This window comes from Rhea pennata, chromosome 2 (genome assembly GCF_028389875.1).
Source record: "Rhea pennata isolate bPtePen1 chromosome 2, bPtePen1.pri, whole genome shotgun sequence".
Classification (NCBI taxonomy): Eukaryota; Metazoa; Chordata; class Aves; order Rheiformes; family Rheidae; genus Rhea; species Rhea pennata.
The window spans coordinates 43,294,132-43,320,842 of NC_084664.1; the positions used below are offsets into that span (position 1 = coordinate 43,294,132).

A 26,711-nucleotide genomic window follows, 5' to 3' on the forward strand; every position below is an offset into this window, starting at 1 on the left:
CAAAGGAGAAAACTCCACTTTCTTCAGAAAGGCAGACATAGTCACATTTAGCACTGTATCTGTGTACTTAAAATACAAATGGTTGGGGCTAGTTGACCTTGTATGGTTACTTTGTCGTTCCTAAGCAACACATTATAGGATGGGAGGCCTTAAAATTCTGCTCCTGTGGCTCCATGTTGCCCCTTCAGGGAAGAAGAGAACTGTACCAATCAACTAATGACCTGTAGCGTTTTTTTCTTTCTTTCTTTCTTCTTTCTTTCTTTCTTTTTTTTTTTTTACTGTCCTCCTCCTGGTTTGGGTTAAGTATTCAAGATCAGCATAAAACATTCTTTTAGTCCAGATATCACTGCTAACACCCTACCTACCCTACACCTGACTACCTCAGCAAATATCAGTGAGCGTAACACCACTAATTATTAAAGAGTAACAGAGAAGCCCAAAGCTGCAAGACATAAAGCACTGCTGGCAATAATAGCACCCCCATACAAGGATTTTGAGAACTAGCACAGAATAAGCTGAACTTACACCAATAATGTTGATTAATCTTTTTAAAATATTCAGAGTAGACAGAATCTAGGTCAATTGTAGCGGCTCTGTTTGAGGAAATAGCTTTGAAAATAAAGCAACTGGTTATCCAGGCCAGTCCCAGAGACATTAAGATTCTCAGATGAACATACATAGCGAGCATTATCAGAAGTTACCTAAATTGCTTGCTGCTCCTCCATGTGACATAATGATACAAAAACTTCTTAACATTAATAACACGTATTTACAGTATGTTGAACTACTATAGGACACTGGCAAAATCTTAATACTTGGTCCTAAACCAGAGGTCTGAATCTATGGTCGGAATTAAAGATTTTTTTAAAACATGTCTGTATTCAATAAATGCTAAATTCTGACAAATTAAATACTAAGAAGGTACAATCATTTCTTAATTGGTGTCATACTTCCCTTTTCAGCCTAAACACTAAAGGTAAAGCATGGTGAAGAAGACAGAAATCCTGCTATCTGCCTGGCATGACCTGTCCCTGGAGTTCCTTTGTTTTGTTTTGCTCACCGCGGGAAGAACTCTGCAAATGGGTGATCCCAGCTTCTGGCAGCCATACGTGCTGCCTACCATCTGTTTTCATTCCACTGTGCTATGGAGACAAACATATTTTATTTTTAGTGTTCTACATTTCCTGATGTTATGCATAATAGGGATTATATCTCATATCTAAGCCGTTATAGATGAAAATCTTCTGTGGATGACTGATGAGTAAAGGTGACTGATTACCATTCAGGATCAAATGAAATAATTTTCATTACCTACTTCTCATTGTAAATATATCATTTATATTGATGTTTGTTCACTTGATTCTTGTGTATCTATGCTTTCTCTCTACACTGCCTACAACACACTTTCTTCAAATTTTATGTTTTAAAGATACATTTCCCCAGGAATCTCCAGTGGTGTAGGGAATTATTACTATGATTTCTTTGATTGCCACTAGTGGCTGCTATTCTGCACCTAGCATTCAGAGTCAAAACAGGATACAAAGAAATAATCATCTATCCAATCATCTGTAAAGAGAAAACAGTGCAGTAAAATAAATATTTGTTTGAAAGGAGGAGTTCTTTGCACAGGCTATCACATAATCCTGTTGAAAACCATGCAATCCAAAACTAGCCAGCAAGCATTAATTGGACAGTTTAGTATTTATTTAAAACTTGTTTGAAAAGCTTTCACTGTTACCTCTTAATGCAACTTTGGAAGGCAACCTGGGTGCACTGGAGAGCTAGTATTTCTTTAAACTGTACAAACTACACTGAATACTAGAAGCCATTTCTGGTGTTAACTATTTTAAAATTAAGCTGTACATTTCTATGAAATGATACATTTTTTTTTCTCATCTAATCTCTCCTTCCTCAGACTGCTAAGATGATGGGTAAGCACTGTTTTTCAGCCCTGATGAGTATCTCCAACAACTTAACCAGTAACATATATCATTGTCAGTACAACTAAATATTCACATTTTTAATGCACATCATAGTACAGATCTTTCTACCATATAATATTGCAAATTCAGGATACTGAAATTTATTATTGAGCAAACATCAATGAAACAGAGGAAATTGTCAAAAGAATTCTCTTTGGTTAAAAAAATTAACTTAAAATGTTATTAGAGTTGCACTGATCAGAAAAATAAGTGCCCTTTAAGCAGTTTATTTACAAAGAGATTCAAATAGTCACTGTACAGAAGGTACTCCAGAAGAAACCTGAGGAGCTCCATTTAACTTTTACAGATTAGGTTTATTCAGTCATTGGGTTTTGCTCATTAATTCATTCCTAACATAAGCACTTTTATTCATTGCATGTAATCTTACAAGTACAGAAATATTTGTTGATTGGTGAAGCATTTTTCAGTCTTTTTAATTCATTCAGACTTTTTAATAATGGACTCTAACTACTGCAACATTTGAGTGGAGATGATTTTATTAAGTTATCTGCAGCTATTATTCTCCCCTAGAGATTCTGACCAAAATTGTGTGAAACTTTCACTTTCATCTTACTACTGTTGAATTTTTCTGCCTCCTGCTTTCAAATTATCAAACGTAGTTAAGCTATTCTGCAATTCCTAATAGTCCTCTATTTTAATGTATTAAGTAATAAAAGTTTGTTCTATCTTAAAGCAGTATCTTTTTCAGCTATCAAAATTACAAAGCAAGATATTCTATTGATTAGTGTCATTAAGGTTTTTTGAGGCCTATTTCCTTCTGACACAGTATACAGCTACTCTAAAATACTCTTTTGTTGAGTTCCCATTCAAAATCTCAGAATCAGCACTTGGCTAAACTAAATATAGGAGGCATTTTGAATAGATATTGACAAATCCACTTTGCATTAGACGGTATAGATCAACACCATTCCATACAGTTTCCTGTTACTGAGTTGTTCTGTACTAAGGGAATGGGACTGTATCTTTCCAAACCCTCATAAACTGTCAATTTATATTTGAAGCAAAGCATATAATCTATCATACATATGCCATCACTCCTGAGCTGCCATAATATACTACTTTTTAAGATGTTTGTGGTATAACTGTGATACTTCTGCTCACTGTGCATATGCAGATTCCTAATAAAACCTAAATATTCTTATATATGCTTAGATTTTTTGTAAGGTCAGTAAACATTTATTTCAATAGAAATTATTTTCAACAATCATTTCACATCAACATAATATTTGGAAGGTCAAAAAAAAAAAAAAAAGCTTTAAATATACTAACCTTAAGAATATCTCCAATTTTCACTTATTTTAAAATAACACTATAGTAAAAAGTTTGTATTATAGTCCTGAAATATAAAATTTCTTCTACAATCCCACCACAGTTTTCCTCAAATTCTCTCATAAAGGCTATCTAATCTGAGCATTCCTTAGGTGATTATTATAATCACAATGCTGCAACATCTGACCTGATCTGAATCAAAATTTGATCCCCTGGGTGGGAGTTTTTGTTATAGTCAATACAAAGATGTTTAAACATTGTAATAAGGAATGCAGAAATTGTATATACTTTTACATCAAATTTGGGAATAGTATTCTATGCAACTAAACACAATAGCTTAAAAGTGATTTCAATGTACATGCTCAATAAAATGTTTCAATTAAAAGTTGGGACAAAATTGAATTTATATCATACAAAAATACGTAAAATGAATAATCTACTTTTCACAGAAAAAAATCTGATGTTCTTATCCAGTTTTAAATCTCTATTTCATATTGCAGGCCATGACAAAATTTTAGATACATAATGAACACTTTTTAAAATTAATTTATTTTCCTACACCATCATACTTCGAAACACGTCTAGGTATTAAACCCAAGTTTAACACTTGGATATCCAACAAGACCATTCTAAGTTTGCTTAAATATTTGTCTTAATGTCAGCTTTTCTGCTTATTACATAAAATCATCTCTTTTAAAACATCTAAGCAAGTCTTCTATGAGTCTACTAAAATATTTTAAAATCATCACAATGCATCTGTTGTCATCTACCAAAAAAATGGAACTCCAACAGTAACTCCAAATAGCAGATTATAAAAAACAACAAATCAATCCAAAACTCTGAATTAAAATTTCTCCTATGCTCTTATGATCATATTTTGCTTTCTAAAAAATGTTTCCTCTTCATTATAGATAAGGAAAGGGGTATTAGCTTTATCTTTCAATTCCTGAATTTTGATGTTTGTTTTTAAAGTAAAGGTTTTCGTTGTGATGTTACCTATTCAATACAGGTGCAGTTTCAAGTTGGTTACATGGAAGGTGTGAAACAGGAAATAAACTGTCAGCAGGACCAGTGGGAATTGCCACCCAAATCTGCGTGTTGTATCCATTCCATAATGTATTCAAGGAATTCAAAGAACATCTCTTCTGTTTTGGTTCTCAGAGGTCAGTAAGTTTTATAATTATCTCCAAGGAATTTTCTCCATATCCTGTTAAGTTTTCTCTGAACAGCTGGGTGTGTTGCCATGCAGCTTCACCATCCCCTCCATTTAGGATTGCTTCCAATGTAACTTCTGTTGCACCAGAAAAATCTGAACAGGAGCAAAGACTTTTATCTATTGGAGGAAAAAATAAACAAATAAGCTTCTGCTCCAGAAAGCATCTAATGCTAGAATGAATATTTAAGGGTAAATTGTAATGAAAACTTACGAGTGTGCATTACGACTATTCAGATTCACCTATCACTCAGTAGCACAAAAAAAAAAAAAATCAACTGCAAAATTTAAATACTATTTGTGCAGTGCTAATGCTCAGAGGACCTGGTGAAGACTGAAGCCACCGCACACACAAACATCTATTCTTCCTGGTTAAAAAAAAAAAACAAAAAAAACAAACAAACAAAAAAAAAAACATAAATATCTCCTACCAGTCTTGCTGGTATTTAAATAGCTGTATTTATTAATAAAACTGGATTTTGGAACAGTTTTTGTTTTATCAGTTTTGATAAAATATACAGTATTTTCTTGACCTTGGTAAGAAAGAATTTTTTAGAAAAAGTCAAAACATATTTGCCCTTTTATTATTTTTAGTATTTACATATCAGACTCCCTCTATAAACTAGTCTATTTGCAGTTGCACTTACACTACATGGCATTACTCATTTTTCAAAATTCCATACTTACCTCCTAACAGAGGAATTTCTGCTGTGGGGGAGTACACTCTCCACTTTATTCTTCCACTTTGAAATGTCTGACTGCTTGTCCTAATTGACATATTATCTATTTTTAGACCAACTGACTTACACTCAAACTTCCAGCTGATGGAAGCAGAGGAAGACCCCTCTTTTCGGGCTAGATAAACCTAAATAAAAAGAAGACATAGTCAGTATGCCAAAAAGGCAGTGATCAACACAAATCTAATTAATCAGTGTAACAAGGATATCGAATCTTAAGATAATACACCTTAATTTTTATAAAGCCACTGAAACACCAAAACTGAATAGAGTACAATTTTGTATACAGTTTCCTTCTGACTCCTTAAGTTTACTCTGTAGCTAGGCAGGTGTATGTGAGCCACAGTTCTCCACTAGGGAATACTGCACACTTTCAACACAAAAATAACCAAGTTTATTATTTTAAATAGGCAGAGTTGGTTTTCATATAAAGCCACAGGGCCATGCACTGCTTTTCATTTTGGTTGCACAGTTTTTCAGCAGCAGCAATACAAAGCAATCAGACCAGCAGTTATTTCGAATCCTTCAGATGTGGTGGCTAGTTGCACATCATTTTTCCTAGGGCTTGGCATGTCTTGGTTAAACCAAATCATAGCATATGCTAGCCATATATAACTCCTGTAATAACATTATTTAAGCTGTTAGAGATTTACATAATTTAATGGAGTACCAATGCTGTTCTAAACTGCAGTTGGCTGAACAGTCAAGCTCATATGTTAATATTCATTAAAGAGTTACTATGAACCCTTGTACATTTTATAATAAGCTTTTGATGGTACTTCAAAGTCTAGCATCCCTTATCAGCAAGCCAATATAATGGGCGTTACAGCTTGAAGTGTCAAAACTGCCATGATCTGGAATCCTTAGCTAAGAAAACTATTACCAGAATTCTACTGTCATTTCCAAACTTCTTATTAATATCATATTAAATGGACTTTGATAGCTCCATAGTGTTTAATCTGGACAACTCTGGTAAGATGATAATAAAATAGGAATATGTTTTACTAAAGATCCCATCCTAATATGGAAAATGTCATCCACAGACTATAAAACAGTATTTTAGTATTGCTATTCACCAGCAATAAAAATGTTAATTCTCATGTTAAAGAAATGTGGAAAAAATAACCCAAAGGTGTGGGATTTTACACTAAGCAGTATCTGGGGAAATGTTACAATTTAATCTGCTTTCATACGGGTATAATCTTAAGGTTCAAGAAACTGCTAATCTCCACACAATTTTTAAAAATATCTCAGCTAGTTATAGCAAGAGATTTCCTTTAATCAGAATCTGCTGGATTATATTTCTATAATGAAGCTAAGAACATCGCATTTATTAGTATTTGGTCGAGGTGCATTAAACATAGGCTTTTAGGGACAAAAACTAACACATTGGCCCAGCTCATCTGCCATTATATTATCCAAGCATTTAATCAGAAAAACAGAAGTAGAAGTTTCTTTTTGTGCATCTTTGATTCTCCTTTACATGTTATATGTGGCTAATCTTTTGCTAGTATTACTGGAAAAAAATCTGAATCCAGTAAATAAATAAAGAAAACAAACAAGCTCTCATTCAAATTCACTTCCATGGGAGGAACTCTTTGGAAAACAAGCTTTTAAAAATCCACAGATTTTAGATCTACAAGTTCTTATATCACCTATTGTAGTTTGATTGTCTTAGCCAAATGACAAGTTATTCTGGGTAATCAGTCCCATTAAATTTGTGTTTTGCAGCTGTTTGAGTCTTATAAAGGAGGGAGACATTTATTTATAGCAAGGAAATACATAAATACAGTGAAGATTACAACTATCCGGTTGGCTAAGAAGATCAGCAAATGCATGCTATCTGAAACATGTTGTTCAACGACACTGCAAAGACAGAAGACATAACTGATACTTGTTTTCTGTTACTCCTGGGCTAATACCTATAGTTACTGATTATTTTAGCTTTTACATGTACTTCCTTTTCCGTTCATCACATACTAAATGACACATAAAATATTTTTATGACGGCTCCTTTGGGGGAAGGGTTTTTGGATGCTGTTGAATCAAAACCCAAATCTGTACCTTGCAATCTACTAGTGGTCTTAAAGAAAAAAAAAAAAAGAAAGAAAGAATATGCAAATCCCAAACAACCTGTCCCAGTGCTGCCTCCCAAAATACAAAAAACCTCCCCAACAAAACTTCTTTTTAAACTCATATGCAGGCATTCTAAAAGATGCTACTCTTGTAGAACTAATATTACTTAGCCACAAGCTTGAGATATATCTGGATATGTAGCTCCTAATTTCTCAAGGCCATTCTCTTACCCTTTATCCGGAAATACTAAGGTGCTGTTGAGCATATGCATGTTGAACAGGCATGTCTTAATGCCTGGCCTTACAGATTAATGCCTCCCTGTTTTATCTGATTAGTAGAGCCAAGCAGAACAGCAGACCAGTAATTGCTTTTACTGCAGTGACTACATGTTTCTTGCAAAAGCAAGGATGATTGATCATTGAAGACTAAGTTATGATGTCCTATCACAGTTTTAGCAGAACAGGGAATAGGGAACAGTTGTCCCTTATTCTGATTTTTTTCTTACTTCTCTTTGCTTTCACTAGCCTACTCTTGCATCATTTTTTGTCATTCTCAAGTTTCTTCCCATATTCCTTCTTTTTATGGTAGAATGACCTCTAAAATCTATTCCTCTGTAATGTTTTGCAAGTCAGTTATTTATAGGCCCAGCATAGAAAACATTAGAGAGAATTACTCAGTTAGCCTCATTTTTTGTTAACAGAAAGCACACCATTGCTTAAGCTAATAAAACATTTGGCCAGAGACCCTTCAGGCTAGCAAAATGACAGGGGAACAAGGCAGTACTATGCTGCAATCCCTGCCATGAACACTAAGTTCCAGAGCCAGTGGCTGTTGCCAAGAAAGCTGTTCCCTAGCAAACGACCCTTTCCTGTTTTACAGGCATCAGTTCTCCTCCTCTTCAGTTCAGAGCATATGATTCTGCTGCTGCTCAGCGTCCTAACAGATGGAAAAGAGTCTGGGCAAGGTATCTAGTAATCTGGATAACTGACAGCTTTTTATCTTCTTGCAGATGGAACTATGATGTTGAGGATGAAAATTTCTTCCCTTGGCTGTGCATCAAAGAGATATGATACACTACAAAGCTCTTCTCCAAAGCTGAAAATCTCTTTTAAACTTTTTTGTAAATATGTATTTCTTTTGAGTAAAACAATTTTGTGCGTTTGTCCAAAAGTATAAGGAGGAAGCCATTTTCAGATTTTTAAATTTGATGCTCCAGCAGGGATTTCAGCTATCTACAGCAAATCTAGTCATTGCTTGTTGAAAGGCAACATAATTTTATTTCCAAATTCTTGGATCAACTGGCAATCTTATCAGAAGCTTAAGAGTAACAGTTACTCACTTAACTTCTCTCAGTGCTTACAAAATTTCGTTTTTGATGCCAAATACAGGCAAGGATTTTCTCCTTTATTGGAGTTGTTATACTTTTATGGTAGATTTTAGGCTTTTAGGAATCATTACCCTTACCATTTTCCAGTCCGTTTCAACCTTCCTCCAGATAGACTCTGCCTTCCAAACACCTGCTTCCCAGCCAGTTATTTTTTCATTATTATTGGAAATCCGTGTATAACTATCTTCTACTACATTGTAGGTCAGGTGGAACAGTTTAGATGTCTTCTCTTTTTCAGAGGGAATAAAAATTACTTCTTTTCTCTTCTGAAAAAGGTAAAAAATACAAGCGTCTTCATTCCCTACTATATTTCAATGATATATAATATATTTTAATCAGCATGTCAAGAGTTCACAATTCAGTCTTGCTTCCAACTGAAAAAAAAGTTTTTTTAAGGTATGTCACTGATAAAAGCAATAAAAAAATTGTAACTAGTTTTCTACAGTAGTTCTGAACCTTTTCCAGAGTGAAACAGGAATTTATTTTAAAATTTTGGTATAATTATTTTTTACAAGTAAATTATTAACAAAAAAATATAAACTTAACAAATTTAAGAAAAAGAGACTAACATACTAGGAATAGAAAATTCATACGTTCAGTATATTTCTTGTATAAACAACAAGTAAATGATTATTTTAAATACCAAATATAATTCTGTGATTATCATATATAGATGCTTGTATATGACAATTTATAGAACACCTTCAAAAAAGGTAAAGTACAAAGTCCATAACTCCATGGTATCATATGTATTTTTGAAGATTCATCATTGTTATCAGGAGATTCAGCAAAACAGAAATTAAATCTTTTGAACTACGGAGAGTTGAAATAAACTCTTAATTTCTCTAACTTAAACAGTGCTGTGAAGCCTATTGATTTCACCTAAACAGTTCTACTTGGGATTGTCAGTTATTCTTTATGATAAGATCATGTCAAAAATGATACAGAAACCAGTGGGGTAAGTTACACACTTGCATGCTGGCTCAAGCTAAAAATGGCTGAGATTTTGGGAAACTTTATTCTAGCATAAAAGAATTAAAAATAAACCCGGCTTTCTGAAATAACTCAGTAACTTTGATATGAAAAATCAATTAATTTAATATTTAGGAGAAGCAGCTCCATTTACATGATCCCAACTGCTCCTACATTGTTTTATTAGCAAAAACAGCTGGTTGAAACCTGCTTCCATGCTTTAACCAATAGTAATTAACAATACAAACATACATTTTTAAAAGTTTTTCCCAAAGCATCCAACTACGTCAAAGCTTTTTAGATCTGTTATATTGTACCTAGTCAAGAGAAAAAAAAATCATTAACTTGTAAGTGCAGATCACATGCTTCAGATTAGTGGGTCTCAAACATTTTTGGAACCAATGGACTACTGTGAATCCTCAAAAATTTCTTTTGAGTCTCTACTGAATTAATTTCAGTCTTCCATCTAACGTTTCTGCAATCTTTACTGCTTGAACTGAATCTGTAAACCACCTACCACTGACTTAGGAACAACTATTCCTCTGCAGCAGGAATTAGCTATTAACTAGCTACCTCTAAGATGGCTGCCAGTCAAAAGTTAAATACCTTGGAGCCAATTTCACCTCTGGCTGCTCGCCAAGCCACTGAACCTGATGTCCTTCCACCAAATTCACCAGGTTTAGGGGTTTTAGGAGAAATGAACTCAACAAGCTCCACGATTGTTCTTTCCAGGAGCTCTCTTCTTCTGTTTTCTGACATAAATTGTTGTCTCTGAAAATACATTTAACAAAAATATTCAGACAAATTATATCTGTAGTTATGCTCTAGAGTGATAACAATGGGAAAAAGATTTTTAAAAAAACAGACTAACATTTAAAGTCTAGACTCACTGTTAAAAACATTAATCTTACACCATCATAACTGCATGTTTATTCAACTGTGGTGTTTAAGTGCTCTCTCTCTGAACTTTCATGCACTATGTGGATTTCTTTCAGAGTAAGGTTTGTACTATGTTTATAACACATTCGCTTGGATGAGAAAACACTTCCATAGTATAGTTTATAATTATTCATATGTATGCTGTACCTTAGCTGCTTCTGAGATAGTCTGGGGAAAAGAGAAAGCAAGCATAATTATTGGGTCAAACTTTTCTTCTCTAAGGTGAAATGATTTGGTTGGCAACAGTCTTGGTTTGGTGATTAAGTCCAAAGATTCTGTTCAGATTCCTGAAAGAGTTAATTAACAGTGACTGATCCTATCATAAACAAATTACAACATTTGATTTTGCAGATGTCACAAAACTGAGTAAAATCACATCACCTACACTTCACGGTAAATCATGTGAACCTCAGCAGAAAAGAAATTACTTAACACACTTTCTTTGGCCATAGTATTAGAAGTAGGGGTCTTTTTTGACAAATGACTTCAAAAAATTCATTAATGGGTGGATTTTTGTCTCCATGATCTTCATGTCAAATACATAGAGTGCTAACATGTGAAACTTTTATATCTGCCCGGAAATGGAAAGGTTAATTCAGGGTTGGGTACATGCATGATGAAATATCCTTTTTTTTTTCTTCACTTTTGTGTTGGCCCAAGGCATGCACACTCAGCTTATTAGGATCGGATATGTCAGGCCAATAGGCATCCCAGTTATCTCAACAGCAGTCCTGAGCCCAGAAATTTTTCTGTATTAGGGATCAGAAAACAAAGGCCTTTCAAATACCTGTTCCAGACAACGATATGGAGTAAGACAAAGGAAAGCAGATATGGGGAAATTATGAAAAATAGCTCCAGCTGAACAAATCCCAGTTGCCAAGCTGTAACACAGTATGATGGAAATATAGCTCTGCTGGCATTGATGGATGACTAGCAGTAACTCCAGAATATCCTCATGAAACACCAGGTCATTTGCCCAGGCACTTAGGTGTCAATATTTTTATTAGTATTTTTTATTTAGTATTACACATCTCAGCTCACAGGAAGTTTGATATTGCTTTTCCTAAATCAGCAATTTCACTCTAAATTTTCTTCCTAACCATTTTGAAGTAGGAAAGCTCAGTGTAAGGGGTTACCCCCACTGAGATTTGTAATGCCATACTGAGAACTCATTGCCCTTGCTCTGCAGTAGTCATAAATGCATGTGAAAAAGTGGTCAAAAGAACAGCGCTTCTAGACAAAAAAGGATACTACAGAAAATATGGCTCTTTTACATATGATACAAAAAAACCCAGTGAATCCAACTGCAAAGAGTACAAGTGCTTATTTGTGTAGTTCCAGAGTAGGTTCTTGCATATAAACGCTAGCAGCATGTAAGATATGGATAATGCTCATATACTGCAGAGATTAAGACTGTATGTGCCAGAAAAATACGTAACTTAAGTTCCTACAAATTATGTTGTTGTTAGTAGCATTCATGTACTCAGATGAATTCCAATAACTCCATCTTCAACTGTCATGGCTCAAAGTTCTGCTTTTGCTTTTGCTTCTTTTCTTTTTTACTTTCTTAAAGTATTTCCCTGTACATATCTGCTCAGGCTGCACTTTCTTCAAGGAAGTGGGGGAATGGGAAGGAATCATGACTGTAAACTACAACTTTAAAATCAGTTCTGCATCACACACAAATTATGTTGTTCATGTTTCCTGAAGGACTCCATGCTTCTGGGAAACTGATACCTTAGTTTAAATGGCTTTGTCTTAATTTGATAATTTGACGGTAGGAATCAAATATCAAACTATTACATTAACATGGGTATTGGTTCACCTCATATACCAACACTCACGAGATAAGAGGAAAACTAGTAATTCAGGTTGGAATTAAGAGCTGACCTTGCTGTTGCAAACCTCTTTATTCATTATCTAACCATTCATAATTACTATAAAAGGGAATCTGAAGCAAATAAGAAATGAAAGATGTTTCCCTGCCCCACCATCCAATGAAAGCAGTGAAAAGCTCAGGGTTCCCCCCCTCCCCATGTCTCTTCTAGAGAGGTATCTTGATTGCAGGTGACATATAGCAGAGTGGAGCCCTCTGGCTCAGAGGGTTGTGATCAGCAGCATGAAATCCAGCTGCCAGAAGCTTCTGAATACCGTATGGAGATTCTTCAACAGCAGCTTTTTAAAGGCTTTCCTATTCCTATGGCAATATCACCTCAGTATGAACCTTAGGAAACGTTCTTGGACTACAGGACAATAAGAAACTACACTGTGAGCAAGCTGATGGTAAATGGTTTCCAATTCCAACTCTAACAGGGAAAAGCAAAAACAAGAACAGCTACCTATATAGGTCAAATAAATTGATCCTGTCAAATGTACCCTGAACTGCTACTGGGCAAAAGGAAGTATTTGCACATGGAGGAAGCGGATGTAAATACCATTCAGTCTACAGAAATTTGTTCCTCCAAAATAACATAACAAAACAAAATTTGTCCTTTAAAAAGGCTGGAAAAAAGTGTTTTATTAGACTTGTAAGACAGCTTTAATAATATTGTGAAATGACAAATACCAGTTTTTCCATTCACTGGCAGGAGACAAGATATGCAAGAGAGAAGAAAAGGGCATGCTTTTCTACATATAGAGAAACATATAGAGGTACTGTTTTCAAGTCATAGCATTATTGATGTGGGCAATGCTTAGCTGCCTTCAAAGATTTCACACAGTTACAAAGTACCTGCAGTTTACACCATGCCTGTTAATGCACAAGAGCCATTAATACTACAAAGTCACTACAACTAAAAAGAACAGTAGTAAAAATAGAAGCTACAACTGATTGTTTAAGAGACACTATGTTAATCCTCTTGCATATCATTATTTTATTTCACCGTTTAGCACTGTGACTGATCCATGGACATTCCCATCAGGTTATAAAAAACATTCCCTTGTTCAAAAATTTCACTTATTGGAAAAACATCTATTTTTCACTTAAACAAATTGTTTAAGAAAAGCCACATACCTTTCTATTAAGTGTGTTAATTGTTTCTCGTAGTGTAGCTTCACTGATAACTGTCCTTCTAGAGAGTACTTCTTCATGCTTACAGCTGTATCTCCAGGTGACATCAACAACCTCAAGCATAAGTTGAAGAAAAAGCAATCAAAAATCCTACACGTATTACTTTCTTTAAAGAGGCTAGCTATTCATTTTTTTTCCTCTAATAATTCTGGAAATTACATTAGCATAGACTATTTCACACTCATGCTTCAGGGCAAATTTGTTTTTATTAACGTAATTACTCCTACCTCATCTTTGGAGAAAGCAATTATGTAGGAGAGCTTCTTTCCCCACCCAGTTTCATAGAGAAGAGGTTTATCACAGACATTTTCACAGGGATCACAGTGAAGCCATCTTTTCTGAGATGCAGAATATACCTCAGTCCACACATGATCTATGTAATAAAATCCAAGAGGAAACAATGAATTAAAGATAGATTCTCTCTAACAGCCCAAAATACTGTATTTTTTTCTGATTTAGTAAATGAAGGAACATACGAAAGAACATATTTTCTGTTCATCTACATTCAGAACCATTATGGAAAGAGAAAGCTCTGGTCTTAGGATCATGTTCTCTTAGACTCAACAAAATATTGCATCATTCTGAAATCAGCCCTCTAACTTTATTTGCATATTTCATCTCACCAGGCAAGAATGGAAACCGAATTCATTTCCTTCATTAGACAAACTACAAAACCTTAGATGCTGTCTGCTGGCTCCTCCCGTAGAATCATAAAAGATACGGCCTTTCTTTGCATGTTTGTACAAATATTAAGGTATTCTAGAATAACTGATACCTGTAATGTCCCAGACATATCTAGCTTCAAACCCTACAGCTCTGCAACACAGTGTAAAACAGTTAGCCCACTCGCCACAACGTCCACGTCTGGTTTCCAGAAGTTTCTCTGGATTATTATACCTGGTTGGGGGGGGGGGAAGGAGAAGAACAGAATAATTTTATTCATTAAATATACTTTGTACAAATTACTTGATCCTAACAGGGAATATATATTTTGCTTTTCAAAAATCTTTGCATCATGACGTTCCTTGTGATGATCTGAATAGACTGTAGTCCACAGAAGATGGTGAAAATGATTGCTACAGTGCTACAAGTATGAGCAGCACGCTACTTTGACTTCCTACATGCCTGTCACTTGTTTATGGCAGCACTGAAATTAATCCAATTCATCAATTTTGAAAACTGACTTAAAGCTGAGATTTTAAAAAATGAGGTTTTTTGTAACCTGGTTCTTATGTAGTTTATTTGATCCATGAATTGGTATATATTTTGTTAATACAGAGTCAACAGGAAATTGCATGCTACATATCGTAGTTTCTCAAAGTAAGTTAATTTTCCTTAAAGTAAGAAAAATTACCTACATACTATGCCAATATTAAGATAATTTATTTCCTTTAGAAGTTGTAATTTATCAAATTTATAGTTAAAAAAAAAATCAGACAAGTATTCAAAACAAAGCCACTGAAAAACAAAAATACTGCTTTCATTTAAGAACTTCCAAATCTTATAGAGAGATTGACAGTTCATCAACTATGCTATCACATTACTTAACATGACCTCTCTAGTCTTTCATCCAACAACTTCGCTCACTTGCTCACAGAGCACACAATGCAAAACTGTCTCTTGAAAGACAAGATAAACAAAGCAGATCATGTGTTCACCTTGGGAATCTATTACAGAACTGGCACTGGTTGCAGTAATGATTTTCCACTCGACTGGCATTCCACCTTAGATCGTCATCACTAGGTGACAGGTTATCTTTAGGCTCTGTCTGCCCACCACATCTGCTGCAAGGAAGATTATTTACCCAATGAAAAAAGTCATTCTTAAACCAGTTCAAAAGCTCCAACAGTACGAAGTCCTCTTCATTCACATGTGCACCTGCAAAGTTAACACACTACAGTCAAATGGCAAAACGACAATTTAGTTGAACTTTTCAGTACTTGCACAAATCACTGCATAAGGGCCATTAATATACATCAGAAGTCTCATTATATATTTTAAAAGTTCCGTATGTTGCCTGAAAGCACAAAAAAAACCAAAGAAAATCTGAATTTTAAAGACTGGATAATGGCAAACTGTACTTTCAAAGAACAGAAAGACTTCACTCCAGAACACCACAGCTAGAACAAAGATGAAGGATTGCTCATAAAAACAAGTTAGAAGGTGAAGATCCTCATGCCCTTCATATTCTTTCAGGGTTATGGTAGAGAGAGCATGTTAGTCATTCTTCTGTTCTTAAGCTATTAAGCTAAGAATAAAAATTGCTTTGACTTCATAATTATAAAGGATGTTAGAACATACACACACACACACCACCTGACACTAGCAGCAGTCTAGCTAACCAGGCGTCATGTGAACAGACTTTCTATAGACAAAGTGTATGTACAGTACATATTTTCTCAGTAATTAAGCTTTGTGAACAAAGTTAAGTTTGTTCATAACTTCAGCAAATAACCTCTCTGAATTCACTTTACTTGAGCTAGACATAGGATGTCTTATTTTCTTACTCTCTAGCCAGTTCCCCCACACTTGAACACCAGAGTTCTGTTCCATTTTCCTGAGTTCACAGCAGGTGTTTGAATCTTCTCACATACTGTTGCTATTCCACCATCTCGAAGTAATCCCACTTTACCTAATTAACAAATTATAAAATGCAGCCTTCCAAAAGAAGAGATCCATCCCTTCTGCGTTCTAATTCATCAGTCTTTAATTTAAAGGTATATTCTACTCAAATGCCCACAGAGATCCTTCTCCTCAGATTTATAAAGATTCAACTAAGTCTTCCCATTAATTCCATCATCTAGACCACTCTGTAATCAAATATTAATAACTAGTTATTTTATGTACTATTGTTTGCTTGTAATCACATTTGCAGACAAGCCTGACTAAGGAACATGAAAATATAAGAAGGATTCATAAAAACCCTGTTAAAGGAAGTTGCACTGAAATTGCACAATCACTCTTTCAGGATGGCAAAAAAAAAAAAAAATGATGATGAAAATATGTAAGTTCAATTTAAATTTTCCTCTGGAGTTGAAATAGTCTTGTCTGGTACAGAAAGCTCTTCAGGCTACTAACTCTATTAAACACACCATCAAGAACATGAATGGAATGAGAGATTATTATCTCTTAATCAAAGCAAGAAAACCTGAGACTTCTGACTGACTTTTAATTATAGTAAAATTACCATTGTAATGTATTATATAAGAAAAATGCACTTGTGCTGAAGCAGTTAGATGACAATTATTGCTTATACAATGGATATGATGGTGTATTTAACTTCAAGCCTTCTGCTAGAGGACGATTTTTTTCTTTTTACGGGTTAACAGCATTTAACAGCATCCATCTATGAAAGTATAATTGCTATTACATGAATATTATTCTCCTGGCTCATTAATAAATCCTTCATGTAAACACAATATGGAAAGCAAGACAGACATGATCTGTCTAAACAGGAAATTGTTGGTTGTAACGTAGTTATTTTCAACCGGACAATCTTTCTTTCTAATGGAAGGTAGTCAAGGGAACAAAGTCAAAAACCTGTACTTTTGCTCAAATGACCACAATTTTATTAGCATGGTCTTTATAAGCCAAAAAGCCTATGACATCTGGCAGAGGCCTACCTAAAAAACAACCAATGTCACCTAGCACCAGGCAGTTATTGCCACAGGCAACAGTCTTAATACAGGAGTACAGATACACAAAACAGCTGAAAGGGCCAATCAACGATTTTATCTCAAACACAGTTCATTCTCAAAGGAATGTTTCTATAAGGCTTTTAAAAATGCTTTTAAGTTGTCACAGCCTAACATATAGCAGTTGGTCCTTCCACCCTTCCTTTTATTTATATCTAAATTAAGATCTGCAAGCCATTTTGAATAGATTAGCTTGATGGCTTGAGAAAGCAGCATCTGGAACCCTCCTCACTCCCCCCTGAAGGTACACAGCAGAATTGGAAAAGAGGTACATTTGTCTCTTTAAATGAGAAATACTTAAATGACTTTTTTTATTACTACTAAGTTTGTTTTCTCTATTTCATAGTCCTACACTGCTGAATGAGAATGCTCTGTACTTGCTTATCCAATTTCCTGCTTCCAAATAGATCTTTACAAAGAGAAAAATTACTCAAAAATTCATTCTTAAAATGCTCATTTATGCCAAAGACATTACATATTAGTGTGTGGCTGTATATTACAAAGTCATTCATAAAACTGACAAGAAAAGAGGTTGTTTTTGATTTGCCATCAACAGCTCCCTCAAAATACAAGTCAAGTTAGCAGAATTGCTTTAATCAACCAAAACACTCTAAAGAGTGATGCTTGGAATGAAAAGGATTTTTGTGCTCAAATATGGCCTTCAAGCCCATCATTATATTGATGCAACAAACATCTAAATCTGTCAGAGTTTAATTTAAATATATTTCTATTTTCAACTGACAAAGACTTACTATGTTCAAAAGAAGCCACATATGCCACAAATATTTATGTCTATGCATCACCTTAGGCTCCAAGAGGACCCTCCTGTGAACAGACCTAGTCATTTAAGCATTTGCAAGAATAGTGATTCCAGATACCATTTATGCACTGGTGAAGTCACTGGCAAAAATCTCTCTCCAATAACAGCATTTTTAAAATGAGAAACTGTGTTTTTAAATTTTTTATTCTGAATTTGGAATTGTAATATTTATGGGAAAAATACACTCCAACACTTACAGAACAGTACCTATGTAAGGAAAAAGAAAAAGCACCTTCTTTTTTTTAAAAAAATGATTCTTCCTATTTAGGACAAAATAACTGTAAGTGCTTACCCTATTTGTTTCCTTAGCATTGTTTAGGGCTACTCTAGAAATCAGGAGTTCAAAATTTCTATATGAAAGCAGCAAAAGATGGATGGACAAGAATGAAATGTAAGTAACAAAAGTTACTTGCAAAGGTAGCAAAGCAAAGGGAGAAAAGTAGAAAATTTAAAAATGAGTAAGATAAGAGACAGACAAGGTAGAAGGCAATTCTAATTTAGAGCCAGCATTTCAAACCTGCAGGCATTCAGCTTAATTCACACCCCTAAAGCATAGTAATCACATGCATCACACTTAAAAGTTTGACAGAGTATTTTTAGATTCATAGAAATTGTTACTAGGTACCATTACCTTTATCCAGTAGTGTAGCTTGTGCTAGCTTTTTTTGAGCCTTCCCTTTCAATTCTTGGAGGGGAATTGAAGCTAGTGCTTTCTGCTGAAGAGAAGGATTCTCATACACCAGTACAAGATGTTCAAAGTTTGTTTGAAGTTTTTTCAAGATATTTGCAGCCTGCAAAAGGATTTTCAATCACAAGATGATTTTTGAACTCATCTTGAGCAGGAGAATAAAGCTTTCCTATCTTGGTTTGAATTAGTCATAATCCCATACTCACAGTTACATTATAGAATTCTTTACAGGAGAAATCTTTATCCGTAAAGATATCAATAAAAGTAGCAAACACCACCACCACTTTAAGTATGAATACTGCCTGCCATCTTTGAGCACTCTGGTGTCTTGACTGAAAAAAAGTGAACTGAACCAGTGAGAACTGAAAATGTTTCAACACACACCTCTGATGACAAAATTTTGATTTTTTTTTTTAATGACACCTTTCACCTGATATCTACAAAAAAAAAAAAAAAACTGTAGTTCATTCTTTTTGCTGGACTCCATTGAATCTCTGTTGGGAACCTAGTTCCCAAACTCTTACTATCCCAAAGTTCACTTATTGCTGTGAGCACAGCCTATTTCTATTTCCTTCTTTCAAAGATCAACTCTAGAACTTATCTGAATTTACAGCCCTGCGCCCATTTATTACCAGCATATTTCACTAGAGATCAAAGATAAGAACTTGGCTTTTTCAGTCAGTTTTCAGGCACTCAGTGGCAACTACATGTTGCACTGAAAAAGTCACACACACATTTACTGAGATAAGCTCAAGCTTCCAATAGTGGAGCAGCAGCCAAACAAACTGTCTACTCACCTTTAAAGGAAGGCAAAAAGGAAAGTGAAAAAGGATTTTAAAATGAGTCTGGCATAATTTTTGGAGAAGAACATGATGCTGCTAAATCATCTTTTTCTCCACTGCTAAATCATGCTTCAGCCTTTTAGTCTTGCTAATTACCACCTTTCCTCCATCACAGATGCCATATCCTCCTGAGAGGCTAGCAGCAAATGTAACATAACACGCTGGTGAGAGAACCCTCCAGAAGATACGTCTTTCAAAGCAGTGTTTAAACTAGGATTAATTATTTTGCTGCTGGACAGTACTACAGGACCAGTCCTTCCTTTTCATAACTACTGAAACAGGTCAGAACTGGTTTCGCTCTTCCTGGAGCTCATCAGCTGTAGGTAACTGGTTGAACACGATAAACCCAGCTGTGCTCAGATTCACTTCAGTGCAAGTTTGCAGAAGAAAAAATAGAGCAGAATTTGGGCAACAGGTATTCTCTCCAAACCCATCAAACAACTTTAAATTATACTGCAACAGGCTCTTAGCAGCAGAGCATGGCTTAATTTTGCAAAACAAGTTAACAATTAGGATTCTTGCCTGCATTATGTTCTATTATTATAAACACAAATGTATCTAGAACATCTAAAGATGCAAACATGATCAGCTCAGCATATGGTAGGAGGAGTCTTCAAATTCTATCACCAACTTCTTGGAAGAGAGTTCAGAAATATCGTTCAACACACCAGAGAATCCCCCAGATTCTTTGACAATTCAAGCTCTCCCACAGGCAAACCGTATCAGTGTTACGGCAGTGCTCAACTCTGGGCTTTAATGGAAGCCGCTATATTCCAAGGCAGTCTAGGCACACATCTAGGTGTGCAGTGAACCCTATCACCATAAATCTAAGTTTGAATACTTCTCTTATCCTCTGATCACCATATCATCAAGTGATCAGAATGCATCCACCAGAGTGACTAGCCAGAGCTTTCCTTCCCCAAAAAGTCTCAAAAAATTCCTTACAAAAAAACAAAAACAGGCAAGATAAAAATGGGCTTGTTCCCTAGAACAGTGCCACGCCATTTAGGAATATTCCTGTGTTGGCTCAAGTAATCCACTTTTCCTCACACTTACCAAGACTGCCGTGAGTCATGGGAGTAACACACAGTCACAAAATGCAAACGCTCACACTACAGAAACTATCCAAATTTTTCTGACATTTGATAGCAGTGCATACAATAATAATACAGCTACATCTCTTCAGAATATTCATTAGAGGAAAAAATAAAATAAAAAACATCACACCCATAAAAAGCCGACAACTGGAAACATTAATCCTGTGCAAGCAAAATCACTGAATCACAGCCAGAAGGTATTTTACAGGCTTCCTTCTAATCAACCCAGACTATACAGCCCAAACATCAGTAGTTCAGAGAGTTAGCAGCATAATTCCCTGAAGAGATCAACCAAAACATAGTTCTAAGAGAGTGCCACCTTTGCATTAGCTTATTAACTGTAATAAGCTTAGTCCCACCACCCATGGTGCATGTCAAGAAGCCTGGAAAAATATCAGCTGTAGAGAAATGGATCCACAACCCTGATTGCTAGCAAGAGACAGGGGAAAACAACTACAAATGAGAAGCGTTAACTTCCGAATACAGGAAGCATCAACTTGAATTATGCAATGCAACATTTTTCTTACCAACAAAACTTTAAAAGCATACAATATTGACCACTACTAGAGCAGCCACTCCAGAGGTTTCATAATCACTTCCAACTGTCTTGGCAGAAGTAGCTACAAGAGTAAAAACCAACAAACCAACCAAAAGCAAACAAACCCAGTCACTGTATTTTACAGGAACTGCTAACACAATTAGATTAAATGGCTCAGTGTTACAAAATTTCCTTTGTCAAAGAATATTATGGGTGGTGATGGGGCACTTAGTGCTCTCGCTCCAAAAGAAAACACTTGAATCTGTTATGCCATTTCTCTCTAACTGATTGTAGATAGGTATGAGGAAGAACAGTTATTTGTGATTCAGCATCCAACAATAAGCTGGTAACATCAATTAAAAAAAGCACAGACTCTACTGGAAGATCTACAAAAGTGAGCTTTTGGAAAAACTGATCTTGCACCAACTTATATAAGACCAGTGTGACAGTGGCTGAAAGGGAGAAGACTCTCTTCAGAGAGTTAAACCAAAGCATGCTTCAACCTTCTATCAAAAAATACAACTACTTCATTTTTCAAAGTAACATAAAGCGTTAGAGTCTTTCCCCATCAGACCAGGTAAGATCAGATGAACGATGATCTCTGCCTCTCTGTCTTCACAGTGGACTTTATCTTAACTTCTTGGACAAGGACACAGCCTAAGTAACTCTATCCTTGTCCCTGCTCGGCTAAATTACTCTCACAATATTTGCATACAAATTAAGAGAGTCTTCACAGTACACATACTACACACGAACTGAGACTTCAAGAATCAAACGTACTAGGCTTATCTCTGGCTCTTCTGTTGACTCCTGAAAGTCCAAATTGCTTTGAATCTCAAAACAACAAAATCTCCTGCTAATATTCTATTTATAGCACTTGTGATGTTTCAGCTGCAGGAAGACTGAACAAAACATTCAAAAACTTCAGAAACCAAGGGAAAAAAAATTTTCTCCAGCACATCCAGAACATCCTGCTCAAAGTAGGGTTAGCTAAAAGGTCAGACCAAGCTGCTCAGGGCTTTATCTAGTTGGGTCTCGAAAACTTCTGAGTCTGGAGTCTGTACAACCTCTCCAAGTAACCTGTTCCAACACTTGACTGTTCTTCAATGTTTACATTCAAAAATATTTTGAATACACTACAGAGTTTCAAAGTTATAATTACCATTTCAAGAGGTTGTGCAGGTGATGTTTCTACTTGCTGATGCGCAGGGGCAAGAACAGAATCAGTAGGTCTTGAAGGCTGACGTGCAAGTGCCTGAGTGCTGGCTACAGTTTCAGAAGATCCTGATCTGTGGATGTGATCTGACTCATTCAGTCTGCTACTTCTCTCTCTAGCAATTAAATCTCTGATTTTACGTAGCTGATCAATCGATGCTTCCTTAGGGAAAACCAGGTGAGTTTCTCCCTGAAAATTTAGAAAAGTTAATTCAGCAACTAATGCAGGTCAGTGATTTTTATCTACTGTATTAGCTATTTAATTTCCTGGAAACTAGCATGTCAAGGTCTGGCAGGATTCAGCCTCCAGATTAGGTCCGTCACAGTTATAAGATCAAGAACTCACACTCAATTTTCGGAAAGAGCACTTGTAATAATGTTTTTGTTAATAACTTATTTTGCAGAGCCACATATGGACAACATACTTATGATCTGGCAGAGAAAGAAAGCAACAAATGAACAGCACATGCTCAATGTACACAGTACAGCAATAGTACACTACATCAGGCCAAACAGAAGGATTAGCCAATGTTGGGAGAGGAAGCCTCTAGAATCGCATCTGCTTCAAATTCTTTTGTATGTTGATGTCCTTGAGGTTTTGTGTGTCTTCAGATGGAAAATAATATCCTTACTTATGCTTGTACCCAGCTTGTTTTCTGGATTCCTTTTTTTCATTATAATACGATCTATTATGCTATCATCACAAGTAATTATGCTGGAGGCAAAGTGACCACACACTTAACATGATGAAAAATGTTATTAAAAATATGAATATACTGAAAGATTCATACTTTAAGAGTTTCTAATGCTTCAACACTTCTATTTATCAAATGGAATAATTTGTCTATGCATCACTTCAGTACTTTTAATCACCGCAAAACTAAATGTAATGCACCAACCTAGCAGAAGAATCCTTATTCTCTATTTCAAAAAGTCAGTTTAATAAGCAGAACCAGAAGAAGCAATACTTTTAGCCAGTGCTGTTGAAGAGAAGTTTGTTACCTCTAACCTCAACTGGCATGATAACCACAGAACTAAGTAAGCCAGTATGCTCTCAATGATCTGAGAGAAGTCAGATCACTGCATTTAAAATACCCGTATTATTGCTGCTTGAGTGCTTCATCACCTACACAGACTACCTCTTGACTAAGGTACATCATTAAAAGTCATCTCCTGAGCCTCAGCATGGAAATAAATCCAGTCACCCCACAGACCACTGTGCAGTCACTGTTTCTGTTGGCACACATTTACTTTTTGTAAAGTCTGGGCAACTATACTATTTAACTTCACCAGAACTACAGGCAAATGTTTCATGATAGTTGGGCCTAAGGAACAGAATGAATGCACACATACAGAAGCGTGACACGAAACAGACAAATTAAAGCAAGAGCAAGATCTTTGCAACATTAAAGCAAGAGTTCATTTTTCACCTCAGCTTTCCTGTAACTACAAAAATTGCTCCTAGCACAAGATGCTTTGGCAATTTTCAAGTATTATCACAACATGGACCATTTTAGCACTCAAGATAGTCTTTGAAATCCATCTTTTTGACAATAACAGAAAGCAGATTCACTCAAGACTATTTTAGGATATGGTTTCATAACAATTTTAATTGGATACAACCACAGCTCTCCCAAAACAGGCTGGTGTCCTCCACTTCTGTCATGACAACACTAGAATCCGTGTACTAGTTTGTATGCAAACTGCATTGCAAACTAGGATAAAAAATAATCCCCTGCAACAACAAAAGCAATATTTTTTGATCAGATCAGTTCTCTTATCTAACTTACTATGGGGTTACATAAGTCCTAAGGGTGGTGGGAACAAGCAACCACAGAAAGCAGATGGGCAGGATCATTTCTTCAAAGGACAGTTTCCATACACAAGTTTACAATATGGAAACTATAGCTTTAGGGTTCAGTTTAACATCAGGGTTCACCTAACAGCAAGTCGCTACTAAAATGGGGGATTCCCACCACTTCCTTTGTGCCAGTATGGATACATGGATATCTGACCATGAAGCATGTTAGTAGGAAACCAAAAGAGCATAAACAACAACACAACCCCCAAAACACACACACACAAACCACCACACTACACACACAAAAAACAATCTTATCACTGATCAGTTAGCTCTAGCTGCATCAGGATGATTTCTGAAGTAGCGTCACTCAACTTTTCTGTTAGTCAACTGCAGATACTTGCAAACAAAGAATGCAGAAAAATTGAGAACAACTGGCCAAAAAATAGTGCCTTGAAACCAGGAAAAAAAAAAGTCCAGTTTTAAATTTTAGTGGGTAAAACTGATGAAGACATCAGAAATAACTAGCTTATACTCACCTCTTGAAACCCCATTTCAAACAAACATTCAACTGCTCCTTTAACAGGCCACAGCCTAGTAGAAAATGCTGGATTTCCTATCCGAATGAATCTGTATTTTTCTTCATAAGGATATCTGAAGAAAGCAAAAGTTTCAATTATGTTTGGAGATTAAGTAAACACTAAAAGGTTTGGTAACTATTATGCAGCATTAGTGATTCACACAAGCTAAAAAAGTTTTAGATGTATTTCATCTTCTGCCTACATAATATAAAATGAAAGAAAAGTTTTAATTCATGTTGTTTAACGTCAAGAGTTATAAGCTGGTTCCAAATTTTAGTTTGCAACTTAAGTACATGAACATGTATTTTACAGTTTTAGTGAGCAGGGCCTAAGCTGCAGTGACAGTTAAAGTCAACTTCATAATCCCCTTGTAACATTCCAATCAAACTCCTCCCTCTGCTTGATGATGGTCTTAGGCCCACTACAGAAATGACATTAAACATTCTGGTACATGAGTAAAACTATTATACCCATCTCTTGGTTTTCTTAAGATTACAAAGTTCCCCTTTCAACTATTCTAAATGTTCTTCATCTCAGCTCTTTGTTTAAAAACAGGCATCCCAGGACTCACTGTTCTCTGCGTCTCTGCTTCACACAGTACAGTTTTTGCATGTGGCTGACATACTAGAAACAGACATGGAGAGGCAGTTCATACAGCTTGAGTTGCTTGAAAACAGCATTAAGGTCAACCACACATATTAGTATGCCCATACCCTAGAGATCACACCTTGTAAAAATACAGCCAAAATTAATTCTCAATACCAGGCTTAGTGGGTCAGAGGAATAAGAGAAAGGTAATAGAAGAATCAAGTTATGTCCTTAGTGTGACTGTTCTAGGTCATATTTGTATACACATTTATATTTAGGTGCTTGAATGCTTGCAAAATCAGGGCCAATGCATGCTTACATGTATAACGCAAAACACAAGTCCTTAGAATCAACCAAATAACAACAAAAAAAATCTCATTTTTAAGTACTGACAAAAGAAATAGGATGTCCTTGAACTCTCACAGTAGATAACGAAAGTGAATCATGTCTAACAAATGTCAGGTACACTCTGACCTTTGAAAAGACTCTGCCTATAACCCCATAATAAGTTACTGCATAATAATCATTTTAAATAAATCACCTCTAAATCATTTTTTTGTGCCACAGCAGAAATCACTAAATTCACAGGCTGACTCCATTTTCTTAAAGATACACAAATCTTCTGATCTGGCTGGAGCGACAACGCTACCGAGCGCCTACAAGCCCCGCAGCCTCCAGTGAAACGCGCGGTAACGCCCGATTCCCGGTACCTCACCGCGTCGCTCAGCCGGCACCTGCCTTCGCCGCACGGCAGGGCCCCCCCGCCCCGCCGCTGCCGCCAGCGGCGAGGGGCTCTCGGTGCGACGGCCGCAGCCGTTGGCGGCCCGCGCGCGAGGGGAGCGGGGCGGCCGCGCCCCGCGGGGAGCCGCTCGGGGCATCCAGGCGCCGTGCCCGGCCCCGCTCACCGGAGGATGTTGTCCGCGTAGATGAGGAGCAGCCGCGAGGCCTCCAAGAAGATCTCCCGGGCGTTCCGGCACAGCTCGCTCACGGCCGGGGAAGCCGGCGAGGAAGACAGGCCCACGGCGGCCGCCATCGCGCCGCGCGCCGGCCGCGCCGCGCAGGCCGCCGGGCGGGAGCGGCAGCACGCATGCGCGCTGCGTAACTCGCGGTCCCGGCCGAGCGGCTTGTGCGGAAGGGCTTTGCGGGCACCTTGCGCTCTCGGTGTGTCTCTTTGTAGAGG

The 26,711-nt window shown here is 36.3% G+C and overlaps 1 protein-coding gene across 4 annotated transcripts; it reads right to left on the reverse strand.

The window, feature by feature from the left end:
• Window positions 1-1,682: 1,682 nt before the first annotated feature.
• NGLY1 (N-glycanase 1) lies at window positions 1,683-26,582 on the reverse strand. 4 transcript variants are annotated; one of them, XM_062569338.1, is made up of 12 exons: window positions 26,437-26,582; window positions 24,902-25,016; window positions 22,509-22,751; window positions 18,813-18,972; window positions 15,325-15,544; window positions 14,442-14,563; window positions 13,894-14,039; window positions 13,610-13,720; window positions 10,264-10,428; window positions 8,763-8,951; window positions 5,173-5,350; window positions 1,683-4,605 (listed from the first exon to the last, which is right to left on the reverse strand). In XM_062569338.1, exons 1-12 carry the CDS (start codon window positions 26,562-26,564, stop codon window positions 4,430-4,432), a joined length of 1,953 nt encoding a protein of 650 aa, XP_062425322.1. In that variant the 5' UTR covers window positions 26,565-26,582; the 3' UTR covers window positions 1,683-4,429. The 4 variants fall into 4 exon arrangements, with proteins under 4 accessions (XP_062425322.1, XP_062425324.1, XP_062425323.1 ...); XM_062569340.1 differs by lacking the exon at window positions 26,437-26,582 and adding an exon at window positions 26,247-26,317; XM_062569339.1 differs by lacking the exon at window positions 26,437-26,582 and adding an exon at window positions 26,073-26,203.
• Window positions 26,583-26,711: the final 129 nt, after the last annotated feature.